At 39.3% G+C, this 14,986-nt stretch overlaps 1 protein-coding gene across 3 annotated transcripts in view; it reads right to left on the bottom strand.

Annotated features, from left to right (window-relative positions):
* Positions 1-14,986, bottom strand: part of MEIS1 (Meis homeobox 1) — a 171,159-nt gene that overhangs the window by 116,313 nt on the left and 39,860 nt on the right. For all 3 annotated transcript variants that reach the window (XM_044454148.1, XM_044454147.1, XM_044454149.1), the window contains one exon: positions 12,968-13,079. In XM_044454148.1, the coding sequence (XP_044310083.1) occupies positions 12,968-13,079 (112 nt within the window). The remainder of the gene's footprint in view (positions 1-12,967; positions 13,080-14,986) is intronic.

Raw genomic sequence — 14,986 nt, 5'->3', positions numbered from 1 at the left:
GGACTTCCATCCATGTAGGGCTTATAGCACAAACTAAGTACTTTGCTCTGACTTCTCAACAACTATTTTTCAGTGGGGTTCTATTAAAAACAAAGATCCCACAGCTTGAGGTGCACCAAGGCTTCTCATAAGACATACAGTCCAGTCTCAAAATTACGTAGAGGAAAATCTCTGTATCTGTTGGATGTTTCCAAAGATTTAAGATCAAAACAGATGAAAAAAGTTCTAAGGGTATTCCACCCAACATGAAGCAATAAAGCCAGCTATCAAGGACAATTTTTTAAATGAACAAATAAAAAAATGGTGGGGATTTTTCAAAATTATCATTACATAACAAAATCTGCTTTATAAATCTTGAGCACCTACCGACAAGGAATTCCTTTCAACAATATAATGGTTTACTATAGCTTTTCCATGCTCACATAAAGGCACACATGGACCTGCACACATGCTCACACAGACACTCTGCTGGGACATTTCTGAGTCAAGAAAGAGGAACCATTCATAGGAGCAAGGAGAATGTTTCAGAGTAAGCCTTGAAACTGAATAAAGACCTCACAAAGACATGTCCTGCAGGGTCAGGGACTAAATGCCAGGATAGCCTAGATCCTGCCGGCAGAACAGCCATCATGCTTGTTTCATATATTTATTTGATTTGTTTGAAAGCCGTGCTCTCTGAGTGGCCGATGCCTCCATCCCGACCTGCTGAAGGCTTTCGTGAGGCATCCCATCTGGCAAGGCTTTTAAATTTTCCCACCACAAGGTAAGAGCTGTAAGTGGCCCCCCACCATCACCCACAGCCTAGCGTGACCAATTAAAGCTGCTGCCCCATAAAAAAAGAAATGCACCACCACAGAAAAGGGCATCAATTTGTATAATGTTTACACATGTTGACTGATACATACAGATGCAAATATAAACAGAAATGCAGCACATCTCACAACAGGGTTGTATTTAATGTTAGTCCAACTTAGCCTAGACCCATCTGAAATAAATGGAACTTAAGTTTGTCCAAGCTTGTTCCTTTCATTTCAACGGGTTTATTCCAAGGAAGCACTAGATATATGTTCAGTCTTCTGTCCAAGTGCTCCTGACAGGTGAGTTCAAGGCCCCTATGGACAGCCTTTTAAACATAGGAAACCTTTGAAACACAAGACAGTCTATTGGTAGGCCTCCAAATAGAAGACTTTCCTCAGTAAAACAGAGAATATGGCCAGCCTATAGGCCAGGCGGCCACGAGTAGCAAAGGCCAAACCACTGCACAGGACATATATTCCCAGAAATTTGGGCACATAAACCACCTGAGCTTCAAGCCAGGCCATCTGTTTTGTTTCTCAAATAGCTTTGGTCTGTTGTGTTCATGTACAGCTACCATCTCTTAAGTTTTAAACACACTCTTATTTCCTCATTACTCACCTTATATGAGGAAACATTTATCTGTGCACCTGCTATTGAAACAAATTTGAAATGAGGAAGACTCAAAATGCCTTATTTACAGTGTATCATAAAATAGGAGAGGCCTCTTCCTGGTTTTATTTCTGGATTGCATACAATCTGGCAGAGAAACTTCACAAACAGCGCAGGAATTCATGTTTGTAAAGATATGAAAGTCATAAAAGGGGACATTTCTTCTGTTTTTTTCCCACAGCTAAATGAAGGTGAACTATGTAAATCATAGGACGCCAACCAGCTGCTATTTCCCACAGAAATGTGGTATTTTCCGCTGGGAATAAAACATTTCCCTTAAAACCATCATTTATAATCCTTATCAGCTCAACAGCAATAGAGCCATCAAGTCCAATAGTATATGGGAAAAAAAGTCAAGGTCAACAAGTACTTGCATTTTTGTTTATCTTTAGCCACAATTGTTACTGACATTCAATTGGGTAATAAACATGAAGACTGTCAAGTGCTCTCAGCAAACAGGTGATCCAAAAGCTATCAGAAAGAAAGAAGCTGCTGCCAGGTAATCAAACAATTCTGTTGCAACTATTATGATCTGAGCACATTCATTTATGAAAGAAATCATCTGTCAAACCTGAATATTATCAAACCATTCCCACCACTGGGATGATGGAGGTGAGAAGAGACAAACTGAGTCTTTTCTCAGGTTTCTGGTCCAAAACTCAACCTTTTTAAAAACAAAACAAAACCCTTCAGCATACACACACAGAGTTGTAGGGTAGGGAGAGAGAGGGAACAGCTCCTTTCTTTGCTTGAGGGACAACTCAGGCTCGATCAACTTGAGGCATGCTTTGTTCTACTATAGGATGTTATGCAACCCTCTGTAATATTCATTACGTATCATGTGATGAGGTTGACATCTTTCCCAAAACTGTGCATATATTTATATTTATTTATGCTATTGCCTTTCCTCCAAAGAGCTCAAGAAGGTATACATGGTTGTTCCTGTTAGCCCCTCAACAGCCTTGTGAAATAGATTAAGCCGAGAAATAGTAACTGGTCCATGGTTACCCAGTGAGAGAGGATTTGAACCTGGGTTTTCTCAGTCCTAATCTAATATTCCAACCCAGTGGTTCTCAATGTTCATCTCCAGATATCAGACAAAAGACCCTTGACCACTGGTCATAGTAACTGAGAATGAGGAGCGCTACAATCCAACATCATGGGGGAGCAAGGTAGGAAATCATTGTTTCTAACCATTATACACAACACTGCCTCTCTCCACAATTAAAATCAGTTCACTATAACTAGAATCATTTTAAACTAAAACTTTGACCAAAACAGCATGTTAAACATCTTCCTACATGACTTGGTTAAGATTTATGCTATATCCTATCCACTGGCCACTTAAACGTCATACTGAGATTCAGAGGAATTTATGTATTAAATAAATTACCTGGCTATGGATTACTTGATTGGGCTGCAAACCACTTAATAAAAGTGCCTGGTCAAATATAAGTTAGTGTATATGTGGGGCAGAACTTCTCACCACACTGGAAGTAGAGCTTCCCATTCTCTTTTGATTTTGCGCAAAATGTCTTTTCTAAGACTATGTCTGAACTGTAACTTTTATTTTCTTTCCAATTAGAAAAGCCTCTATATTGTTTACAGCACATATGCATCTGTTAGTCTCCTTCTCCTAATGCTCTGTTGTTTGAAATTCGTCCCGTTCCCACATGATTTGTCCTTGGAAGCAATGGCATGCTAAATCAATTCAAGGTAGAGGGTTTTATGGGATGACCAGCTTGTTTTTAACACCCTGAGAAAAGCAATAGCCAACCAAGATATGGTAGTACCAGAAATACATTTCTTTCTACATTGTCTACCCCATTCACAGATAAAGCTGGGTGAAAAATCAAGGTCTCACACTGACAATAAAGGAGTGAAAAGGCATGGGGGTTCTTCCATGCCTTCCCTCTATTCAGGCTACCTAAGACTCTTGTCTGTTCCCAGAAAGGGAGAAAAACATCTGGAGCGGTCAGTGGCAAGGATGCGGTTTTAGTTTCCCTGTCCCATGTGCTCCTTTACTGTTAAAGTAAGATGGGATGGAAAGGCACCCTCCACACACACTTCATATACTAATGAAGCAGACACATGAGTAATGTTCCTATCAATTTGTTTTGCCCTCTAGTTGACCCCAGGTTAAAGCATTAACACTTCATATTCTCTCTACATGTACCACAATATAGTTAGCTCAGTTTTTGCCAAGAGCAAACTCAGAAATTTATTTAATTAAAAATACTTGAGACTTGCTTTTCTGCAGTTAGAAACTAGCCTCCGATAGTCCAGCAGCCCTTAAAGCTAAGGGCTGAACAGGCTAAATAAAATAACAAAACAGTGTTCACCAACAAGCTAGTGAGAGATAGTAAAGACCATCATGTTTGTTGTATTAACCAGTTTTTTAAAACGACTTTACTAATGGGCAGACATACTTGTAGTTCTCATGGGAGTTTCACAAAATAGATGCCAGGACAGGAGATGCTTAGTTGATAACTCCACACAGTGGATTCATCTGTTGCATTTATATCCCCCCATTGCGCCAAGAAGCTTGAGGTGACATAGGCAGTTAACCCTCCCAAACCCATTTTATTCTCACACCAGAGAATGTCTGTGAAGTTTAAGAGGTTGGCAACTAGCCCAGGGTAAACAGGCAAGCATATCTAACCAGAGATTTCAGACTGTTCATTTCTAGACCAACACTTTTAAGCCAAAAGATAGATACCTGATTGCTGCCTGATAACAGGAAAATGTTTCTCCACAAACAATATCAAGACATCCATTTCTGACCTGAGCAAAGAGGAAGACCACTGCCTTAACTCAAGTACATTATGAGAGAGCTTGTGTCATGAAGACAATAAAGAAACCTTACAGGCCATTCTAATGCCCACGATGACAGCAGATAATAATTTGCTTTTTCCTTAATAAGCTCTCTAACAAGGGCACATTCCTTTTGTACTTGCTGCACATACTAAGCATCTCAAAAAGCCAGGAAACACAGGAAAACCTTTTACATGTATCTAATCCATCTTTTCCAAACTACATTCCTTTCACTGGAGTTTCTCTGACATGGCAGCCATTTTTACAAACTAGCCTTTCCATAAGTAGCCTGGCTTGGTCTTTTCCTGTCCATAAGTGGTTTGCCTGGCTACTCTGCCACAGCAAGGCCTACTGTCTTTATATAGTAATGATGCTGAAGAAAGGGGGCAAACTTTTCCTCAGAGCACTGCCTTTAAACACACACAAAATGACTGAACAATGCTGGACTAACTGCAAAAATTATAAGATGTGCAATTGATAGTGTTGCCAATATTAACTTTTGGTTAGCTACCTTTGCTAATAGGGGATGACTAGAAGCAAAAGCTCCCATCTTTTGAAAAGATTTTCATGAGCCCGTAAGTGACTCTTCTAGTATCATAATGTGGTTCAGGGCTGAATACAAAATTAAATGTTTTGCTGCACTGCAATCTCCCTTCTTGTAACATCATTTATCCCTTTCAGACTTCACAGCCATTTGCATCCTGATGCTAAGTTCATTTCCTCAGATGACCATTCCACTGATTTTGATAGGGCTTAGCAGAAGCTGAAAGTCTAAGACAAAGCTGCACTATTGGACCTGTATGTGAAAACATCTGATACATATGGGCCAGTAAAATTAGGGTCACAAAAATCTTGTGTATGTACATTTATATCACCAAGTCATACTTATAAATACAATCTATAAATGGATACAGATAAAGAATGAAAGCCAGGCTGCCATGGAAATACTATCCCAAACTTCAGAACAAGTGGGGTATGGATATGAACTATTCTTTTAAAATACACAAGAAATCTTTTGCATTTAATACAAGACATGTTAGATATATGAAACTACCAAGTTCATCCCCAGATTTTTTTCTCAGTGACAAAGAATCTAGCTTCATTGGTAATTAATTGTCTATTGAAACCAAGCCTTTCTAAACTCAGTAAAACTGTAATAATTTTGAAGTCTCTAAGGACTGACCTGAAAAACAAGTTATTCACTACACTCAGAAATCCAGCGAAGCCATAAAAGGGTAGTAGGAGAAAAGGGAAGTTTTACAGGGAAACAAATTAGTTTATGACTATGCTACCCACAACTGAAGAGAAAGGAATGAAGTTAGCAAGTGTTTAGTGTTCTATGTTTTCAAAAGTTAAGGAGTCATTCTGAAACATTTGAAACTTAGAAATGCAATTCACTTTTAGGTCTGAAAAATATGAAATATATATGATAAACAAGAATATGCAAACAAAAATAGTTCTGAATACGTAATCTTACAAGAATGTGCATGACACAGTGTATAGCGTACACACGCACACACGGAGTAACAAATTAATATAATGTGATTAAGAACATACATTTCATATACATTTCAACAGTTCTTTTGTTACCTAAACACACCCCAAACTCTTGATTTTGCAAAACAGTTAATCCTTATATAAATGAAATGTGAAAACACAATGTAAGATTATGAATCACAGAAAACTTCTCTAGCTTTTTCCTAAGAAATAACTTGTGCCAAGAACCCCTGTGTCTGCTGCAGTCATTTCAAGGAAAAGACTGCACCAGATTCTTAGTAGAAAATGCATTTTTTTAGACATAGTAGCCACATTTATTTAGAAATTAAGCATAAAACAAAGCATTCACGTTCAGCGGAAGATGCACAACATATACATAATCAGAAAACAGAACAACCCACTGCTGACTGATGCCCTGTCTTTTTCAATTGAGGGTCACATCTAGCCAAGCCAGTCATATGATAATGGCATCAGTAAAGGTCAATCAAAGACAAGCTGAAGCTTCCACTCTCTGGCTGACCTTCGGAGCTTGTGACAAATTGCTATCAGTCAATGTCAACTAATGACAGAAGCTCTTTGGCTAATCAATTGTTCTAAAAATGATCAAGAAAACTACTCACAGGACAGCTCATTTTCACATCAATGCCTATGAAGTATGAAAAGCTCATTTTTTTGAGTTTTTAATAAGCTCATAAGTAAAGCAGTTACTTGGTAACAGGGGTCACCTTACTGAAAAGACAGTACCTTTGTCTGCCTTTTACATATCTTTTTATTACCATATTATAGTAAAAATATGCCATGCTATTATGGTGCCAGAGGGCTACATAATAAAGTAGGCAATACTTCATACATTTTGAAATAAATACTTCTGTTTCTTAAAGACCCGTTTGGATGCAAGTAATTGTTTATATATTTTCAAGTATTTCCATACCAAGCAATACTTTTATCAAATAAATAGGCATGTCTGATGGTGGATGTCACCTGATGGCCTATAAAATTAAGTGATTCGTGCAGGTGCTTAAACTGTTGCAGCCCCAGTTTTTGTTTTTAAGATCCACTTACTCACACTCATTATGATCTCTATATTGGGAATTGTAAATTCAAAGTTCAACAACCCACCCCACCCCCACATACATACAAACAGCAACAACACAGCCACATGTTTAACATCTGCTCTGAAGCCACCCATTATCTTCCTTGGAATGCAATGATACCTCCTATCAGATGCTGTCATGCCAAAATTCCCCAACAGTAAGCCCAGGCACAGGTTAAAGAAGTCCCTCCCTCACTATTCCTGTAATGCAGGGAAATGCCATCATTTTTAGCTATCTTGTAAAAGAGTCACACTTAATTTTCATTTGCACATTAAGTATTGCCAAAACAACGGCACTTTGATGTATTCTAAGGACTTGAGACCTGTAACCACAATTATGTTGTGCTTTTCTCTGGTCTCTGAAGAGTGTTAAATCAAAATACATTTTAGGGCATCACACTACAAAAGTCTCTTGAGAAATAGCTGAGTGTGAACAAATACACATCATTCAAACTACTTGAATCTACACAGCATCATTTTTAAAAAGAGAAGTGTGCTGTGGATTTAAAGGGTGGTTTTTAAATCTTTATATTTTAATCTTCAACAACAACTCATTATTGTTTTTAATCATCCTGAAAACTGCCAAATGAAAAGAAATCTAGTATTTTCTTCAGGGAGAACTGCAAAATGACAACAGTTTCAGATTACATCCTAAAAACTGAATTGTTACGGTAGTTTCTCAAATTAAAATATCTTCTGCGGCCTCAACCACTCTCAAGTTGTCCATAGGAAAGAAATAAAGGAGGGAGGGCAACACTTAAGCTAAGCCATAATTGGAAGTATGTGAAAAATGAAGTGTCAGTTCGGTCAATAAAGGGCAAAGGTCAAGGGGAACTGCAGCCCAAACTCTGTGCGAAATGTGCTCATTAAGACATCCAATCAGAGTGCTCCTTCCCACCTATCCCATTAGTCATCAGGCATCTGACTGCTCCAAATGCCTGGTCTGCACTGTTATTACTTTTCTTCTTCATGTAAAAAGGCAAGCTGGTGTATAAATCGTTGCTCAGTCATCTGGAACATAATGTGGCCCTCTCTCCCCCTCGCCCCCTTTCATCCCACTCTGCCAGCGAGCCTTGCAGGCTCGAAACAACTGCCTTGAGATTCTCTTCAATAATAAATGGAATTGCCTTTTGCCAATAGGTTGCCTGAACTCTTATACAAAAGCTAAGAAAACACTGCAAGCACTGATACTGTTTCTCCAAAAAGAAAAGCTTACTTCCTACCTACCTTAAAAGGACAGCAAGTACATTTATTAAATCGAAGACACAAGCAGAGGGTTCTTAAAAATGGCCTACCAGGCAGAGAAAGTCTGGGCTCAAATTTAAAAGAAAGAAACCTCCATGTGCAAGTAACTGCACAATTCAATTAAACAAGGGAGTATTTCTCTCTCATCAAAACTTCAATGGGAACATTTGCTTGATTATGCTGAAATTCATGGGGCAGAACACAAAGAAACTCTTAACTACAGGGACTTTTTCAAGAGGTTCTTTTTCAAGAACCAGACTTTGTTTCCTTTTTACTCATCCTATCCATCCAACTACATGCTTGCTGGCTCCACAACTCTGACTGGTGTAGCAACTGAAGCCCCTCCACTTCGGCCAGGAAGCTTCGAAACCAAACAGAGAAGCTGCATGCATGGAACTATCTTTGGTGACAGATGCTGCAGCAGCCGCCTGCTGGAGCTCAAAGGTATTTGGGTCGAGCTGAAGGCCTTGTGTGGATTTTTTCAGAGCACAACAGCATGAAGTGTTGCCATCACACCTGCCCTGCTCTCCAACAGGGAAACGCCCAACTTGGGCAGATGGTTTTGAGACCTGATGGAAAAGTGCAGTATCTGAGGTCGATTTGCCACCCCCACTTGTTTCAGCTCCAAAGGGCTTCTGGGAAGCTTGTACTGGGTTCATGTTCTGATACCAGCACACCTTAACTCAAGGGATGAACACAGTTTGCCAATTTACTTCACTGGGCCCAAAACAAACTCCTCCAAAGACATGAAGAGTTAAAAGTTTAAACAAAGGCATCAGCCTTAGAACCACACTACTTATTTATTTATTTATTTATTTCTCAGGAGTTCTTCAAACAGTTAAAGGGACAGGAATTGAAACGGTCCCTTGAACGGAAAGTTCAGAGCAAGAAGATGAAAAATGAAGGCCAAACATCCTCCAAGCAAGTTCCCCCCACTCCACTCCCATCTCATGCTAATACTGAAGGCCTCTGTCAGGAGAAGCTTTGCAGGGGCTTGTAGTAGACATGATGGGAAAAAGCACCCCAGTGTATGCGCAGAGTGCTGCTCATACAACTGAAGAGCCACCCTATCCTTTTAAAACAGCATATAAATTTCTACATAGACAAATTTAAGAATGTGCTTCATTGAATATTTGGTTTACAGAATGCCACACGTTGTGCATGAAACTAATTAAATGGTGTAATTCATGATGAAGGAAAAACTTTCTTCTACACAGTAACTAGGCAAGCAATGAACCTCCTGCTCTACCACACAAAAAAGCCAGAAAAAAACCTGCAGATCAGTTGATTGCAGCAACCTCTCCCATCAACTTCACTTTCCTATCTGACCCAAGTGCATGAGCACACTGCAGTCTACATGAACACACAGCTAACCTAGTTCAGTTGTAATTCTTTTGTCTTAAGCCTAGACCCAGGAATAGAAACACAGCACAGCACTTCCATTTGCAGAGTTCTAGCAGTGTTCTAGTGTGGCTTCTCGGAACAAGCGCTGTGCAGCATTAATTCATATTCACAAGAAATATAGTCTGAAGAGAGTTGCTTGGAAATGCTGTTTTAGTAAATAAATACATTAACCCAATCAAACATTTAATACCAGAAGTCTTCCTGATATGCCCTTCTACAAAGACAGTCTGACCTTAAAGCTTACTACAATCTCTCTGTATCATTCACCTTGCCACAGAATGCATTATTATCAAAGGTACTCAAGAAAAGGAAGAGGTGAGCAGACAAAATACTAACTACTCTACCTGTATGTAAAGATGGTACACAATGGTGTTCGGTAATTGACATGTACAATGGTCAAAGTTCCAGAAACGTCCCACAAAGACTCCCAGGTTTTAGCAAGGCTTTCATCAATATCATTCCATGTTAGTCCATGGGTAGTTACAGCAGTTAGAGTGTAGTACTGGGCCTTGGGAGATCCAGGTTCCAGACCCCACTCAGCCATGAAGCTCATTCTTAGCCTAACCTACCTTATAAGGTAGTTGAGGATAACAAGGAAGGGATAAGGAGCATTATATATGCCACTTTGGGTTCCTTGCAGGAAAAAAGGCAGGATATAAATAGAATAAAATCAATAAAGCACATATGCACAGAAAAATAAAATCAGGAGACATGTGCCACACTTCCCTTTACACTACAACCAACGACCTGGGGATGGACGAAGCCTATAGCAGGGCTCCTTTTCTCTTTCTCCATAAAGAGCAATGCAGCACAAGCATTTCCTCTTTTGGTGAGAAATGAAAAAGGGCTGCAGTCAGGAAAATCATTGATGGAAGGAACTGCTCTGATTCTCTCAACCAGTCTTCTTCAACCTGGTGCACTCTAGCGGCATTAAAACTACAATTCCCATCTACCCAAGCTTCATGGTCATGCTGGCTGAGACTTATGGAAATTGCAATCCAACACATACAGAAGACACCAAGTTGGGGGTGACTATGCCAATCCAAACCCTTGGATCTGGGAGGGAGGACCAGTTTTGCTCATTGTGTCTTGGTTACCTAACACAGTTCCAAATGAAATCGAACTATGAAGAAAATCCAGCTCAGTTCTGAAAGGGCAAAACCACAAGAGGATTTACTCAATGGGCACTCAAACAATTACGACTTCTTAACTTGGTCAAGACTACCACATACAAGGCATCAAGCATGAATAGTCTCCATAGTCTTCAGTTGGGTAGAATGAAAAAGGCAGAAATATTAAATCAAAAACTGCAAGGTGTACCAAAAGGTATTCAGCATAAGAAGTGTTTCTTTGATAGTCAATTGGAGAAAGCTGTGCAATGCATTGGCACAATCGCATTAAAACCACTGATTATTACAGAAAAGTACTTCTCTCTTTTGATACTCTGTAAGAATAAGGATTCCAAAAAAAAACTCCAGCCACCCCAAATCATCCTTATTTCAAACAGTGATAAATTCTGATTGTTTTCCTGTTTAGGTGAGGGGGGGGTTTCATACTATATTGCTATGCATGAAGAGTTTGTAATTTATTTAAAAATTAATGATAACATTAGGGGGAATACTGCAAAGCTGTTGACAACACCTTAGCTACTGTGAACTGCAATGCATATATGAAAAAATGCTTCAAAGAAAAAAGGGTCCCTTAAATTTATGTTGCATATCATTTTCCAGTAAAAGTCAGAGGTCAGAAGGTTACCAGTTTCTGCTTCAGCTCTTTAACAATTTACCATTCCAGGCCCCATTTTTACTAGGCTTTACTTGTGATGAAGTCAGCAACTTTTCTTTAAACAATAAAGTGGTTCAAATACTTAAAATTCCATATGAAGATGTTAGTCCCAATTTAAGCCTGAATCTTTGTACATGGGCAAAAGAAAAAAATATAGAATGCTACTTCGGTTTAAAAACTAATTTAGTTAAATATAAAGCTTTAAAATTCCAGTGAGTCCTGTTGAACTTTTTCTTCCTGCACTTTCTTTTCAACACACAATTCCTTTGTTGTCTAACAGCACTTGAAAGAAGCAGGATCATAAAACTACATTTAGAAGTTTTACTGAAATTACTACCTAGTGTAATTTCAGAGTCAACTTCAATAAAACAACTCTCTTTATGTTCAGATTAAGGGGCCTTTTAAATTTTTAACTGTATTTAATTAACATGAAATCTATTGCAACTGTCTTCTCAGGATTAAAAAAACACTTTTTTCCATTTATCTGAACTTTTTTTAAAAAGACAATACAATTTATGTACAGCATTGTGCAACACCAGACATATAAATAACAAGCAAACTAAGCTTCTGCTCTTTTTCCATCAGTGGATTATTATATTTGGTTTGGCTCTCAAACAAAGTAAGATTGGGAGAGCAGGGAGAGAGAGGAAAATAGATATATACAATAGAACACCTGTGGTCTGATTTTAATATTTCTCTATGCAGTATGTCTCTGGAAGTCCACTACAATCCTCAAATTTTGCTCTCTCCATTCTCCCTCTCCTGGAACCTGTCAGCTACTTTAAAGGAAACAGAGGTGTCTTCTTGGTAAGCTGATATCTATAAGTAATAGGTCACCCTCCAACCTAAATGGGTTCGGTCAGGATACTGTTACAAAGTTTTCTGTATAATTTTTTGAAAAGGAAAAAAACGTCTCAGGGGATGGGAGGGAGACAGGAGAGATAGGGAAGGGAATATGGTGGTAGAAACTATGTCCTTCTAGATGTTTTGCCCTGCGACTCCCATCATTCCTCACCCTTCACTACTTTGGCTAGGGCTGATGAGATTTATAGGCCAAATGTGGACCCTACTTGGAGGTCCACAAGTTGCCCACTCCTACTGTTCAAGAAACAAAACATGAATTACATGTTAGGATGAGTGTTAGGGCTGAAACAGTAGATGGCACCTATTTTAGCTGATCTTTTATATTTTGGAAAAAAAACAATGCTGGAAATTTGGCATATATGCCATTTTAAGCATCATCAGTTGGCATGAATAAACCTTCTTGATTGAAGAAGGTACAAAACTTGTCAAGAAGGCAACAAAAAGGCGCACAATGTCAAGCCTTAACCCTTTGTTTGAAGACCATGTAGGTCCCAAACGGTTTTGACTACCAAGGTCAAAACATCAGGGTCTTTTCCTGCACTGCAGCCATCTCCAATCTTACCACCTTTAGGATGGGAAAGAACCACTCTCCAGAAGGTCCATTACACAAATACTGTGTAATCAAAGTCCACTTGGATAGAAAATTAGGGGCAACCATTCCTATTTAGGGTTAACAAAATGCTTACTTTATACTGTCACATCAGGATCCAAACCCAATGTGATTACTAAAAGATTCCTATAACACCAGCATGATAAGTGCTTAATTCAAATGACCATGATTTCAAGGAAAGTCCCTACCTTGTTCACTGCTATTGTCCCCACTGTGTGATGTATGGCCCCCACTGGAAGGCCCCGGCGTTCCTCCTGAACGTGTTGATGCTGTGTCGTCATGGTCTCTGTTCCAGGAAGGCTGTCGGGAGGAAATTAAGCAAATGATTAGGAACAAAACAATCCCTATTCTACAATAGCACAAAAATTAAAGAGAAAATGTGTGAGATACCAGAAGAAGAAAACAATACAGATATATAAAATTAGGCCTATTATATTGTCAGTTTCCTGGATCCAAACTAAAATGTTGAACTATACAGAGCACAGACTGTTATGTTCAAGGAAAAACAGATTTTATAACCCAGGAAAGCAGTATTTCATGCTGTTGGGAAAGCAGAAATTAATACCATTTGAACTAAGTATTCACAGATCTGATCCTCTCGTTCTCCCAATCTGCTATTCTGAGGAATCCAAAATAGAGGTCTATAACAATGCTGTTTCTACCTATCTCCAACTGAATAAAGAAGACAAACAGGCAAATAAATACATAGTCCACAATTAGGCCTAGGATCCCTAACAGCAAGTACAGGTCAGCTGTTTGGGTGGATAAATAGACCAAGGATCAAGGTGAAGAATTAGAGAAACAATGGCTTCATGCGGACTCTGCGCATGCAGCCCCATGCAGAGTACTCTTGTACTACTGAACAGAAAACAGATGTTGCTTATCATCAGTGGTTGCATTTGAAAGTAACATTCAGATAGAGACAATTGGCTGTAAATTAAATTCTTAAGGAAAACAATCATGGCAACAATCCTCCCACATCTCCCTTTATCACCAGAAAAAAACTGTTTTAATCAGCTTTTAGTACTAAGCTTCTAAAAAACATCACATTGTTTCACTGGTCATCCTGTACAGTTGTGGGAGGGGGGAGTGTATGTATGCATAACAACCCAGCTTGTGCTTTACTGTATTCCAATACTACTGTCCACAGAGAATTTTCTTCTCTGGAATGGCATCATTCTCCACTACGGCTATATATGTGGACAGGCATTCCCTGGGTTATGGATGAGTTCCAGTCCTGAGATAATGGAAATTCATCTTTAAGTTCAAGTTGGAACACATGTAGTCAAACCTTCACATTCGTGGAGGTTGGGGTGCATGACCCTCACGAAAGTGGAAAAACTGTGAATATCTGTAGGCCCCTCCCCACACCCAAAATCACTAGCGCCACCTCCTTGCCAGTGATTCCCTCTCTGGATGGACAGGGCAAGAGGAGGCCTCCCTTTCTACCCTGTCACTCCCTCTCTCTCTCTGTCTATGGTGATGCTTAGGAAGCCTTTCCTCACTCCCCTTTCACTTTCTGTCTCTCTATGGTGATTATGATTTCCTGCAGTAATTTTTTCATAGGCTGTATGCCAGTTCTTAAGTACAGGTTGTTTGTAACTCAGATGTTCATAATTTGGGGACTGCCTGTAAAGACCAGAACAGAACAGATTTTGGGCAGAAGACAGACCTGGATCTACTGGTAGGTTTTGCTGGATGATCTGCAGTAGAATCTGATTCTCAACAATGCCAGAAACAATATGATGGTTCCTCTCCACCATCTTCCAAATATAATATAAACTGAAGAAAGTTGTGGGGTGAAGGACTAGTAACCAGGAGTGATGCATGTATGAAGGACAGCGGGCACTCTTCAGTTCTGATAGTCAAAACACATGCCTTGGCTCAGCACTCTCTCTTTTGGAGGGGGCAATCCCATGCACATTTAAACAGAAAGCCATCCTACAGGCCCCATATAATAAGTCGATAGTCAGGATCTGCTCTGAACATCAAAGGAAGCACTGAGGTGAGGAACGGCAAAGCTGCCTTCCCTCTGACCCCAATTGCTCTGCCCCTCTAAGCATTTTCCTCCCTGTTCAGCTTGAGAAAATTGCCTCGAGTGAATTGCTATGCTAACCATTAGAAGTTTCAGCCTCCTTGATCTGTGCATCTTTTCAAATATAAAAATATACTTTCCTCCTAAATCTATTGATATATACAAGAAATAA

Source organism: Varanus komodoensis, unplaced genomic scaffold (assembly GCF_004798865.1).
Source record: "Varanus komodoensis strain SLA01 unplaced genomic scaffold, ASM479886v1 scaffold7_3, whole genome shotgun sequence".
NCBI lineage: Eukaryota > Metazoa > Chordata > Lepidosauria > Squamata > Varanidae > Varanus > Varanus komodoensis.
The sequence above is the reverse complement of the archived record's forward strand: the minus strand, read 5'-3'. Positions and strand labels throughout refer to the sequence as shown.